Here is a 13,235-nt window from a genome sequence, read left to right as displayed (position 1 = left end):
GTGGGCCTGGAAATGTTCCCTGCCTGAAACTGTGGGCAGCTGCTGACAGTCAGTTTAGACAATATTGAGCTAGATGGACAATTGATCCAACTTGTTATAAGGCAGGTTTCTATGTTTCCAATGCAGCCTACCTGTGAGTAAGCCACATTAAATTCAATGGAACTTACTCCTGAGTGGGCATGGCTAGTATACAGCTTTATTTTAACTGGTGACTAATTTTATTTGTTATATAATTAGGATGTGAAAAGGAATATAATCATAGCTTTCTTGATTAGCCATGAATGAGGTGAAAGTTACGGTTTTGCCTGACAAACCTGAATAGATGAATAGGAAGTTAAGAAAAATGCAGTATGTTTCTTGGTGGCTGCAGCTTTTGGTATATAATAACACCAGAATTTTACAGCAGAATAATAGAGTTCAAAATTTAAATTCATACATGCTGAATTCAGACTTAACAGCAAACCATGGTGTTTTGATCCAATAATGCACTGCATTGAGCCATTGTGGTTTGTAACAAACCACTGTTGGTCATCAAAGCAGGATTTTATATCAGGACATGGTTTGAATAAACCACAGATAGCTGTATTTTAACAATTTAGGAAATTGCAATTTGTTACAAACTGGAAATGGAAACTTAAGATTTCCTCTCCTTAGGCATAAAAGAGTGGGGGAAGGAGAGCAGATGAGCTTAAGGGTCACGAAAGAGCTTTGTTGTTATGCCTGAATTTGGGCACGGTGACCAGAGAGGGGTGTTTTTTGTGGTGTTTTTTTTTTAACTCAAATTAGCTAAAACCAAGGTATTCCTCAGTTACATTTGCTCTCTTTGGGAACCTGTTGCATGATTAATGGTTGTGCTTCCTGCTTTAAGCGTTTGCTGACTTTCACTATACTCTGTGTTAGTATTTGTAAATAAAAATATATTACTGTATGTACTTGAGACACACCTAGTATACTCAGGGCTTTTTTTTTGAGAGGGAACTCGCCAGAACTCAGTTCTGGCACCTCTCAGGTGGGTGCCATTGCCATTGTAAGAGAACAAGGGAGACGTTCACGATGAGTTCCAGCACCTCTTTTTCTAGAAAAATAGCACTGAGTATACTTGGGGAAATTTAAGTTTGTTACTCTGCTCCTACATTTCTTATGCAGATATAACAATATGAAAATGACCGTGATGTCTGCTGGAAGCCGCCCAGAATATTTGGGGAAACCCAGCCAGATGGGTGGGGTATAAATATTATTATTATTATTATTATTATTATTATTATTATTAAGCAGTAGCTTTTGCATGTTGGATCTTTGGTTGTCAGAATTGCTTTGGATAACATTACAAGTGGAACCTTCCATGCGCATTCACAGCTTATTTAGTCTTTTTACTTAACTTTCTGTCTAACTTTTTCATACAGTTGTATAGTGAACTGTTAAATAATCCATCCCAGAGGTGCTTCAGTTCAGAGTAGAGTTAATTAGCTATTATTTAGAAATGCATTTCCAAAGTGCTAAATCTTGTAAGTCCTCTTAATCACTGCTTGATGAATGCATTAATGACCCTTTGCTCAACCATATTCTGGCACGTCTCTCACCTCTGATATACAAGCAGCATCCTCTTTTGCCCTTGAACTTGAGCATGTGCATAAGTGCAGCCATAGAGACATATAGGCATAGGCAGGTGCTCTTCCCTCATCCAGCTGATTCTGTTCTCAAAATATGCTTTGGTGTGAAAAGCACAGTTTATTCTGGTTCATTTGCTTAGTTAGCTGGTGCTATTTTAATTTAGCCCTGAACTGCCTTAGTTGCAAGGGAACAGCCATCCATTGTTTAAATCCATCTAAAGATGCTCAATCACAGAAGCCACACAGATGCATGGTTGAATAATTTTGTCTCACATGTTCCAATTTGGCTTCCTCCATGTCTTAATTAGCATGCTGGGTAATCCTTCTCTGGTTCTGCCTTTTGATACCATTTAAATAATAATAATGGATGCAACTTCCCTCAGATAATTTTGCTCTGCTGTTGTGTATATTTATGAGTACTTCACTCAGTATTATCCAAACAGGGATGCCAGGCACCAGAGAAGTGGACTGATCACCCTGGTATATTTGAAGGGAATGCCAGGTTTGGCTCTCAAAAGGAAATCTCCATTATTTCAATTGGTGTTGGCTCTGGACAAGGAGAAGCAACCCCCAGCGCAGTTCCTAGGGTACTGGCTCTTCACTTGTAAAAGTATTCTATGCATTGCTTAAAGACAGAATTAAGTTTAAAGAGAAGTATTGCTCCAATAGGCATGTAGTCCTGTATATTAAAGGTATGTGAACACAGCAGTAATAAGGTACACCTTCTGAATCACACCATTGCTTTTTGCATATGTTTATGTGAACGTACATCAGGCCTTGTTTGGTATTAGGTTTGAATATTAAGAACTGGGTAGGTATTGTAGTTTTGCAAGCATCTAGTAAATTTTGTTGGTAGCATTAGTATATAGTTTGCATACTTGTAATGAATTGATCACTTGTGGCATCTTAATTTTGATTGCAGCTCAGATACAAAAGGGAAACAATTGTGTGTTGGGCCTTATGCCCATTGCAGCGGTTCTCAGTGAAAAAATGGGGCAACCAAATACCTGGGAGTAAATAAAACAATAGCAACAAAAAACAAAGCCACCCTTACCTGCTTTACTTAATCCTGCCACTGGGTGTCACTGCTTTTCTTTAAAAATTTAGTTTACCAAATATTTTCAATCTGTGTCAAAAGTACCACTCTGCTTCTGGAGCCCCATTTGCAGTCTGAGAAAGCAGGGGAATATTTTTGGCTATGTTTTCAAGAGATGAGGGAGATAAGAAATGCTAAAAAATTTCAGCCCCTGGAAAGGGCTTACCTTAATGAGTGGTGGTGGCAGAAACATTTTGTGTGTGCGTGTGTGCACTCTCTTTCTGTTAACTTACAGTGGTAAGCATTGGTAGAACTCAAATCCGTGGTCCTGCAGGCTGCTCCCCTCCCCCCCCCCCAATTCCACAGGAAGATATTTGCATCACACTGTGGCATAATTTAACTTTACAGTGGAGGTTCCCATATTTCTCTCATACAGTGGTGGATGGTGTCCACTGGGTTTGGTAAGCCTGCTAGGGAGCCATGGGGATGTGGCCAATAGTCAGATGGGTGTGGCCAATTGTGATTTTCTCCCTATCCTCCCTGTTTGCAAAGATGCTGTGGATACATAAGTACTGCAGTTATACAAATACTCAGCACATAACTAAACTGAAAAATGCCTTACAGGGGCCCCTGTTGTTCTTTGTTGGAAGTAAAGTTGTGTGGCCTCCACCTGTTCTAACATCCTTCTCCTTTGCAATGGACCAATGGACACTTCATACAACATTGCAGCTGTATACATTATGGTTGCCATATTTCAAAAAGTAAAAACCAGGACACCAAAATTGTTGAGCTTCTTTTAGAAAAAGCCGAAAGTTGTTGAGCTTACACTCCTAAGTGTTTTTACAAAAACACTCCTAGGCCTGGCTGCCTAGGTATGCCCTTCAAGTAAACAGCTCGGAGCATGCTCAGAACATATACTTCCAGTTTAATTGCCTCCCCCCACGCCAATTTTTTTTTAGAACCAAAGTTAAGCAGAGAATGTGTATGTGTGTATATATGTGTGCCTAACACAGAGGTTCCTGTAACGTGATGCAGTTTCAGTCTCATTAGTATGAGAAATGCTTTTGAGAATTGAATATCAATCTCAAGAACTGAAGTAATTTATTTAGCAACAGCCTACTTGTAGCATCCACTTCAGTTTATCCCTAGAAAGGTGAAGGCTTGGATTATAGAGAACTGGGTATCCCACCAGTGCTCTGCAGCAGGTATGCTGGCACTTTATACTGATATGAGCTAATGCACCATCATACTTCAGTGACCACCAGCTTTTGTATATGAGCAGCTTAAATGTTTTAGAAGCTTGGAATCCAAAACACGGGGTAGGCTGGGGTGGCTGGAAGACAAGTCAAAAGTGCATCCTATTGATTTAAGTGAGTAAGATTTGCAGTTGCTCCAGAACATGTGTCATCTTCACATGCAGAAGCATTGGAGTGCCTTCCCTGTGCTATAATCCCACACTGTTCCTGTGTCAGGAACATTGCCTTCTCTCTCTACTGGACAACATGTGTGTCAGTAGTATCCCCACCCTGCCTGATGAAGCTGTGTAGACTCACATGTTGGGAAAGCCACTCTCACGCCACTGTAGGCACATGTGAATTGGCTAAGTGAGAGTCTGGGAAGGAGCCCAGGAGACCCTTGATCGAGACACAACAGGTGATAATGGAGAGCTGGAGCTTACTCTAAACCTAGTGAATTAAAATCACATCACCAGGGCTAAGGCTAACTCTGTAAATACTCAATTGCCAACCTTTCCATGTTCTCAGAAAATATGCTGGCTGATGAAGTGAGACTCTCCTCATTCTAAGCTAGAGTAGCATACTCATTATCAATAGCAGGATAGTTCTGAAGTACCTTATCTGTAGGGGACTGAATAAAGCTAATCCCACAGGACCAGGGATGTAAGCATCACCAGGACATTGATTAATGGGCTGGTAGACATAAACGGGTTATGGAGAAGAGATGACCTGGATTCCTCAGAGTGTTTAGGGTTACCAAAAGCACATTGTTTTCTGGCATTCAAAATTTGGAAACAAAAAACAAAACAGTTCATGTCCTGATATTGTTAGTCCCCAAATAAACTCTTCATAGTGGAATGGCATCCTTAGTACAGAAAATTAAAATAGATATTTTAGATGGTCCTGAACTAATGGTTTTTCATGAATAATTGGATTTCTGCATAAGGCCTGCTTTGTAGGAAAATGAAGCATGGCCCAGCAGTAAAATCCTACGCCTGCCCCCCTCAAAAAGAATGAGGCTATGAATTCACTTTTTAATTATTTTACTCTGCCATATGCAAAGACAGCATCTTCCCATTATGCTAAGAAAAGGTTTGTCTGAATTTTACCAACAAGATCTTTAAAAATTAAATGAAACATGAAATAAACATTTGTGCTGTTGTTGCTGTTGACTCCTGAGGCACAACATATTAAAGCTGCTCTTAGCATATTAATTAATTAATTTTATTGAATATATATACTGCCTTATGGCCTTATGCCTGGAGATCTCAGGACGGTTCACAGAACAAAATCAAAATATAAAACCACAATATATATAATCAAAATAAAAACAACAACCCAATAACACCCCCCCAAAAAGAATCACATTTTAAAAGGGCATAGGATGTTCCCATTAATTCCTCTTCTGTCCCTAACCAACTGTTACAGCTATGCTTTAACTCAAAATTTACATTATTATTTTGCCACCCAGAATACTCTTTACTCCAGAATCAGCATTCAAAATGACCTTAACAGAATGGAGAACTGGGCACCAGCTAACAAAATGAATTTCAATAGGGACAAATGTAAGGTTCTGCACTTAGGCAGGAAGAACCAGATGCACAAATATTGGATGGGGGGGCACCTGGTTTACTAGCAGTACATGTGAAAAGGATCTAGGGGTCTTGGTGGACCACAAGCTTAACATAAGTCAACAGTGTGATGCAGCAGTAAAAAAAGCTAATACTATTCTAGGCTGCATCAACACAAGTATAGTGTCCAAATCAAGGGAAGTAAATAGCACCACTCTATTCTGCATTAGTCAGACCACACTTGGAGTATTTTGTCCAATTCTAGGCACCACAATTTAAGAAGGATGTTGACAAGCTGGAATGTGTGTAGACGAGGGCAACCAAGATGACCAAGGGTCTGGAAACTAAGTCTTATGAGGAGTGGTTGAAGGAGCTGGGTATGTTTAGCCTGGAAAAGAGGAGACTGAGAGGAGATATGGTAGCCATCTTCAAATATCTAAAGGACTGTCACATGGAGGAGGGAGCATGCTTATTTTCTCTGGAGGGTAGGACTTGAACCAAGCTGCAAGAAAGGAGATTCTGACTAAACATAAAGAGCTGTTCAGCAGTGGAACAGACTCTCATGAGAGGTGGTGGACTCTCTTTCCTTGGAGGCTTTTAAGCAGAGGTTGGATGGCCATCTGTCATGGATGCTTTAATTGAGTTTCCTGCATTGCAGGGGGTTGGACTAGATGATCCTTGGGGTCCCTTCCAACTCTAAGAGTCTATGATCCTATGATTCTATGATTTTCCGAAGTGCAGAGTGGATGGTTGAGGCAGAGAAGTATTTCTGTCTTTACCAACAGTCACACATCTTGCATTAGGGTTTCTAAACTGTGGAGTTAGCTTTTTAAAGGCAGTACATGTATGTGCTTGGGGAAGAATTAGGTGCCTGAGATTCCACAACAGAATTTTTGGTTCAGGTGGTAGGAGGCCTATTGACCTCCTACTTCCCTGTCAAAAGTCGTGGCTGTGTGGGCTGTGCCCCTTAATTCCATATTGATTGACAGTGTTATGTAGGCTTTCCTTTTTCCTTTGAATTCTGTAACCCATAGACCTGAAAACAGATGTGTGCTCTGCAACCTCCTTTCTCCTAGGATTTGCTTTCCTCTGTCCAGTAAAGCTTAACTGCCTTAAGAACATAAGGAGAGCTCTGGATCAGATCAAAGCCTATCTAGTCAAGCATCCTTTTCTCACTCTGCCAGGCAGATGCCTATGGAAGACTTCTTCTGGTATTTGATCTCAACAATTGATTCCCTTGTTGATGTTTGTGGTGGAAGTATCACTACAAAACAGTTCTTTTCTCCTTTTCTAGTAATCTGGCAAAGAAGTCTTGTGAAGCACCCCCTCCCACCAAATGTGGTAAAAACACATGACACAGTGTCAAGAAAAGGGCATGTTTCTCCCAACATCTTTTCATGTGCAAATTTTGCCACCTAAGAGCCTTTTCATTTGGCCATGATCACATAAGAGTAAAAACTTTCATAGTGACATTATACCTCAAAAAAGATGGCATGGCATCTGTTCAGGGGAGAGCCAGAATATTTCATTGTTCTTTGTTAAGAGATTTGGGTAGAGTTTTGTGATGCAAAGGAGTAAATGGCTGCTGTAAACCCAGTAGCAGTGTACAAGGAGGTTATGGCTACAGACACAGCTTTTTTCATCTCTGCGTGACAAGCTGCCACCTGCTTCTGCATAGCATTAAAGGCAGAGGAATAAACTCTCTTTTTTGCATCTTGGGAAGACGCTGTGTGGAAACCACTGGCCAACTGTTTGTTTGTTGCACAAAATAATGAATAAAGCATGGTTTGATTCTCTTGAGACAGAGAATGTTCAACAATTTACAATCAATTTCCATCTCCTGGAACTAATGTTATTTAACTCAGTTTTGACCCTCCCCCCCACTTTTAAAAAAAAGATTGTAGACTAGAGTGGTTGGAACGGGCCTGCATAAGCTGCACCATCAGCCAGACACTTCTTTCTTAGACTATAGTAATAATTACATGTTCACCTCTGTTTTATCACTGAAGTTATGCACAAATAAATATTGCCTGCTAGATATCCTTCAGCCGAAAATGCAGTTTCTTAAGGCCTGGGCAATATTTTTCATGTGTTAATTCTACATAATAAATATGAAACATTATTGATATCAATAGTTCAACTGTTGGGCATTTGAAAAGACACCACTATTCTTAATGGTTTCCTTTTCTACATTCCCGACCCCTACTTACTGGGTTATAAAATGCTATAGCACATTATTCTGACCAGAGCATTTTTGTGTAGGGGTACTTGAGCTTTCTTCAATGTCGTGTTAGCTTCAGGTATGGTCAGAGACAAAGAAACATGCCTAATGTAAAGTCGCTCTACCAATATTTGCAATCCATTTGTTACCATATTTGAGTCAGACACATTTTTAAAAATAAAATATTCTCATATTGCCATGTCAAAACTGTCCCTGGTTAACACTGTGAAATATATGTTCATTGCAAATTTCATACTAAGAATTAAAGACTAGGAAAACATTTTCTGTGTGATAATTTTGGGTGGTATTAATTTTTCTCATTTTGTATATGCACGAATGCCATTTCCCACCATTCCAGAGAGAGTGCCTTGACATTTTGCATATTACAGTTATAGAAAGTCAATATTTTCAGTACAGATATTATCTGATACAATGTTGGTGCTCTCTTGGCACTAGATATATTCACTTTTATGGTAATATTATATCTCAAGAAGAATATTGACTCAGAAAATCACATCTCCTGAGTAAAGTGTGTCATATTTAATCAAGCTGAAATCACTGACTCCTGGCTTTCAACAAATGTATGATATTAGTTCACATGAGTAAAATTATGAAGCAGCCTTTCACTTTCTTTCTGCTTATATTCCTGTAAAACAAAAACAACTTTATACCCTGAAAATCACCTTAAGTGCATTGGTGGTGATTAGGTTCTGCAGTTCTTACCTCTGGAAATAGTTCACAGTGATTTTCTTTCACTATCTCCCCATCCCCCCAAAAGCAAAAATACCCCAGAACATGGATGCTCTTTTTCTAGATTGCTGCAGTGCAACCGCTTTGTAGATACATTCTCTCCCAAGTGGCCAGAGATGGGCAGTGTACAAAGCCAAATCAAGTTATGCAACAGAAGTGGTGAAATTATTTGCCACCTTTTATAAACATGCTCCAGTTTGTTTCTGAAGATGGAGGGGAAAGATCTGTTTTTCATAAAGGAGTAATATGTGGTTGCTAATTATAAAATATTTAGAGGAATTTTTCATTTGGTTATATTTTGCCATGGCATTTGAGGTGGGTCTTATGGATTACAAGTATCCACCATGACAACCTCCAATCTATTCTGAACATTGCATCCGTATTAAAATAAACAAACAAGTGTGTCCCTAAAATGCCATTCAGCAAGGTTATACAAAAGAATCAATTGATTCCCAACTCCAACCCCCATTGATCCATGGACTTTTCCTAAAAGAGAATATTTCTGGTGTGCTTTTCCTTAGACTGGGCAAGTATCCAGTTTTCACTGCAAGCTTTTTCTAGTTGCTGTGCTGTATTTAAAATGTAGCTCTGCCAGCTTTCTAAATACCCAAAGTGGCAAATTGCATACTGAAACACCACCAAGCACAACTTAGTATTTTTTCAAGATAGAAAAATGACAGATTTAATGCCTCCATTGTCAGTCACGTTAATGCTTCTAACACTGTTGCAGAATAAATTTCCAATGAGCACCCAAGCAAATGTGTGCAGGAAGTGGTTTTGCCTTTGTAACTGTACATTTCAGCTCCTCTAATTGCATCAATAAGGAATTTGGTCTCCTCATTTAATGAATGCCTTTTGACTACTTTCTGAAAGGCAACTGACTGTGAGAAGGGAGAAACACTAGCATCTTTTATATGAAACCACATAAACAGGTTTCAATTAGTAGTTATCAACTCTACAAACTATTGTGTTAGAGCACAGTGCAGTGAATCCCATTCTGTTCTACTACCCATCTTTTATTCCTCATGAAAGCTGTTATTCCTCCTCTGAACTTCAAATGATTCCCCTGCCCCTGCCCCCACCCTCAGTAGTTCAGGATGTTGCTTTAAACCCACTTGCTTCTGATAATGCCTTGCATTCAACAGAAATCAAGCATTCGGCCGCAGTTGTTCCTGCACCATCTATAAGCCAAAGCATGTCCTAAAATGTGTATGAGCCTACAACACTTGGCTGCCATGCATCCTTGAATCATGAAGTGAATTTCAGCATTTATTAAAATGCTTGCACTGTTCTTTTTTTAGCATTATTTGTCCACATAAAATCAGCACATATGCAAACAACTCTGCATTTAAAAAACAACGCAGCAACACTGCAGATGTGATTTATGAGCTATGAAATAAGCTTTCCATTGAAATAATAATGATGATGGAATAAAACCAACAAAGCACCTGTACCAACAGGTACTGTGTCGAACCTGAACTCAAACTTCTGATTTGCATTCTCTTCACTTTCAGTGGATTTATGGAGGAAAGTTGAAAATGATAAAAGGAAAGGAAAAGGCCAACATATGATGAGCATGTGTCAAGATGTGATATAGAAGTGTTTGTGGCAGAAAAGAGAAATGTAACCTTCATATTAATCACTGAGGTTCAACAAACCCACCTTTTTAAAAAGCTTATTTTATTTGAATCACAATGGTTCATACCTCACATTCCCTGGAGCCTGCTTTGCTATATGTGCAGGGTCCCGTCCCGTTCAGCAGCATCTCACTGGTCTCGGTGTTAGTTGGCTTATAATCGACATAAAATTCCTGTGTGGTTGGAGTCATCTGCTTCAGCGACTGCCGTTTCTTCTTCCTGTGCCTTCGCATGAGAGAGCGCTGCTGCAGCTGCTTCATGCTGGCAGGGTACCGCTTCCACGACACATAGATTACCAGCAGGATCACAAGCACAGACAAGAAAAGGGCCACACTCCCTGCTATGATTTTGTGGAAAGAGATGTGTTCTGTGTCGTGCTCAGGCTCTGAGCTGGCTTCTGTGGACCCGACGGTGGGGGGCAGAGGGGGCTTGCTGTCATGCTTAGGCCTGATGACTTTGGGTTTAAAGGTTGGCTTTGGGAAAGCCTGTGGCAATTCAAACCTCTCTGTAGTACTTTTGCCACATATGCTGTAATTTTTCACTGCATCAATAACGTTCACCCCCTGCAGCTCTTTGGGGCTGGCACAGATAATTGTATTTTCCCTCAGCCCTTTAAAACTTTTTAGCCAGTTTACCAGGGAACAAATGTTCCTGCTGCATTCCCATATATTCCCAGCAAGGCTGATGTCATTGAGAGATATCCAAGAATCCAAAATCTCTTGACCAATAAACGTGAGCTTGTTGGAATCCAGGTTGAGACGCTGTAAATTGGGCACACACTGGAAAACACTAGGTCCACTGAAAGCTTCTATTTCATTGCCAGATAAATCAAGCCTTTGTAATGAGCTCCAGGTCCAGGACATCGTTTGTCCTATAACACTGATTTTATTCCACTGTAAATAAAGGTTCTGGAGGCTGACTAGCCTTGGAAAAAGAGCCAAGTTAAGCTTAGAAAATTGATTGTGCTCCAGGTGAAGCTCTTTCAGCCTGATCATGCCTGCAAAGACATTCCTTGCTAAGCTTCGGATTCTGTTGTAGCCCAGGTCTAAGAGTTCGAGGTTCCTACAGTCCTGGAAAATTCGGACAGGGATTGTTCTCAGGGAATTGGACCGCAAATGTAAACTCAGCAGCTTCCTTAAGCCCCTGAATTGTTCAGCTCCCAGAGACTGCAGCTGATTATATGACAGATCCAAGTTCCGGAGATTTGTTACTGGTCTGAAGGTGTTATTAAGAAAATAGGCAATTCTGTTGGAACTTAAAATCAACTCTTTTAGCCTGCGTATTCCATTGAAAGCATTTTCATCAATATTGCTGATGTGGTTATGGTCTAGATAGAGCCAGGTGAGTTGATTAAGACCTTTAAACTGATTGTATTTTAGTTTCTGGAGGCTGTTGTATCGGAGGGACAAACCTAAACAACCAGCTGATATACTTGAGGGTATCTCCTGTAATTTCTGGGACTCGCAATATACCATTTTGCCTTCGCACCTACAGCCCTTTGGGCATCCTCGTTCAGCAGAAGAAAGCATTGTCAGTAATACAGTAGGGGCTATTACCAGGGCTACAGCTGATCCGCTCAGTAGCCTAAATACATTGAAACCTGGAAATAAAAATAACTTAGAAAAGTTATCCCCCCAAATAAACAATCCAGATCTATTTCAATCATGCTCAGAATTGCTACTTACATGCATAAGAAACCCCCAGCAGCATAAGTACTTTGTAGCTTACCCCCACTTTATTTTAATAAAGGAAAATGTAATAAAGAAAAAAAAAATCATGCACATAAGCTAGCCACAGTCAAATACAATCTCTTGGAAATTTAACTCTGGTCACATCTTGCAGGGAGGCAAACCTATAGAGCAATTAAAACAGAATCAGTGCAGGCACTGCTGTAGGCTAACTATAAATAAATAAAATGGAAAACCTACCCATCCTTTGTGTTTTCAAAGGTCGTCGTTAGGTCTTTTGCTTTTGCTTAGGGTGCCACAAGCATGACAGCCCCTGTCAGCTGCTCTGTGGTGAGTCAGGGCTTGCTGACACCCAGGAAGAAAAATTGGACCCCTTGGGAGATGGACCGATTTTGGAACATTATTCTTTGCCAGCCATGCAGAACATCCCAAGAATAAATAAATCCCAACACAGCATTTGCAGCAGAATGTCAAGTTCTTCCTAGGTAATAGGATCTTCATGGATGGTGCGTTTTTGCATCTTTACATTTAGAAACGAGCTGCTTTAAAATCTCCCCGTGCAAATCATGATAGATTCCTCCAAGTGATGCTCAGCTGTCTGAATTCACCCATCTGTATTCCATTAGGCAGCAGTTCTCATAGTTAGCACTCCCGATCCAGCTAAGGAAACTGCGTTGGAGCACAGAAGCCAGGATGACCCTGTTCAATGAACAAGCACTGTTCACTTCTGCGTACTGTCATTCTGAAAGCTCCTCCGACTGTTGCTTTGGTTTCAGTGAATGCAGTCTTATGTAAAGCTGCCCCCAGTGGTGAAGAATATTATGGGCATGTGCAGAAATATCTTCCTCCTCCCTCCCCCCCCCCTTTAAATCTTGCAAATGAGTAAGCCCTGTGCTGGGAAATGAGTGATTGTTCTGGGTGACTAAATAGGAGCAGACTGGTCAGCCTCAGTATACACTAGTGAAATGGTTGGAAATTTCCCTGGGCTTTTAGCTTTTCATTGTCATCTTTCTCTTTTGGGTAATTTAACTAAGCCTTTTAAGCCCAGCATTTGCTGCTGGGACTTCCACCTAACATAAAGCTTGGATGTAACATTTCTTTTCATTTAGGCAAGAAAACAGCACACACACAAGCCCATACTCACAGAAACCTGCGTATATACACAATGGGTGTAATTGAACACCACAGGCATTACATTGTCATGTAAAACACACTAATCCTCGCTATTACCACTGGTATACAGATGGTAAGTACTATGAGTAATCAGGCAGGAAAACAGGTCTAATACCAGTGCAGTTAACTCTTTTGGGTGGGTGTATGAGGAGGCATGTCTGTATACTGACTGGCATACTACAATGCATATTCCCTGATCCACCACATCTATGGAAGGCACATAACCCCCATTTGAGACTCTGAGATCTACCTCTGAAACCCCACACTGTCTGAAGATGGCAAGTGGACCCGAGGTATAGTTGGCCCAATGGCAG

General features: G+C 40.4%; 2 protein-coding genes across 4 annotated transcripts in view; one reads left to right on the top strand and one right to left on the bottom strand.

Moving 5' to 3' along the window:
• The window catches only part of LRRTM3 (leucine rich repeat transmembrane neuronal 3), a 97,717-nt gene extending 85,190 nt beyond the window's left edge, over positions 1-12,527 (bottom strand). The window contains exons 1-2 of the mRNA XM_083740443.1: positions 11,989-12,527; positions 10,129-11,660 (exon numbers count right to left, since the gene is read on the bottom strand). Of these exons, the coding sequence (XP_083596569.1) occupies positions 10,129-11,660; positions 11,989-11,992 (1,536 nt within the window). The 5' untranslated portion in view covers positions 11,993-12,527. The remainder of the gene's footprint in view (positions 1-10,128; positions 11,661-11,988) is intronic.
• CTNNA3 (catenin alpha 3) overlaps positions 1-13,235 on the top strand; it is a 540,285-nt gene that overhangs the window by 218,969 nt on the left and 308,081 nt on the right. The window lies entirely within an intron of this gene.

Source organism: Podarcis gaigeae, assembly GCF_964106915.1.
Source record: "Podarcis gaigeae genome assembly, chromosome: 5".
Taxonomy (NCBI): domain Eukaryota; kingdom Metazoa; phylum Chordata; class Lepidosauria; order Squamata; family Lacertidae; genus Podarcis; species Podarcis gaigeae.
This window is presented reverse-complemented; position numbering and strand designations above follow the sequence as displayed.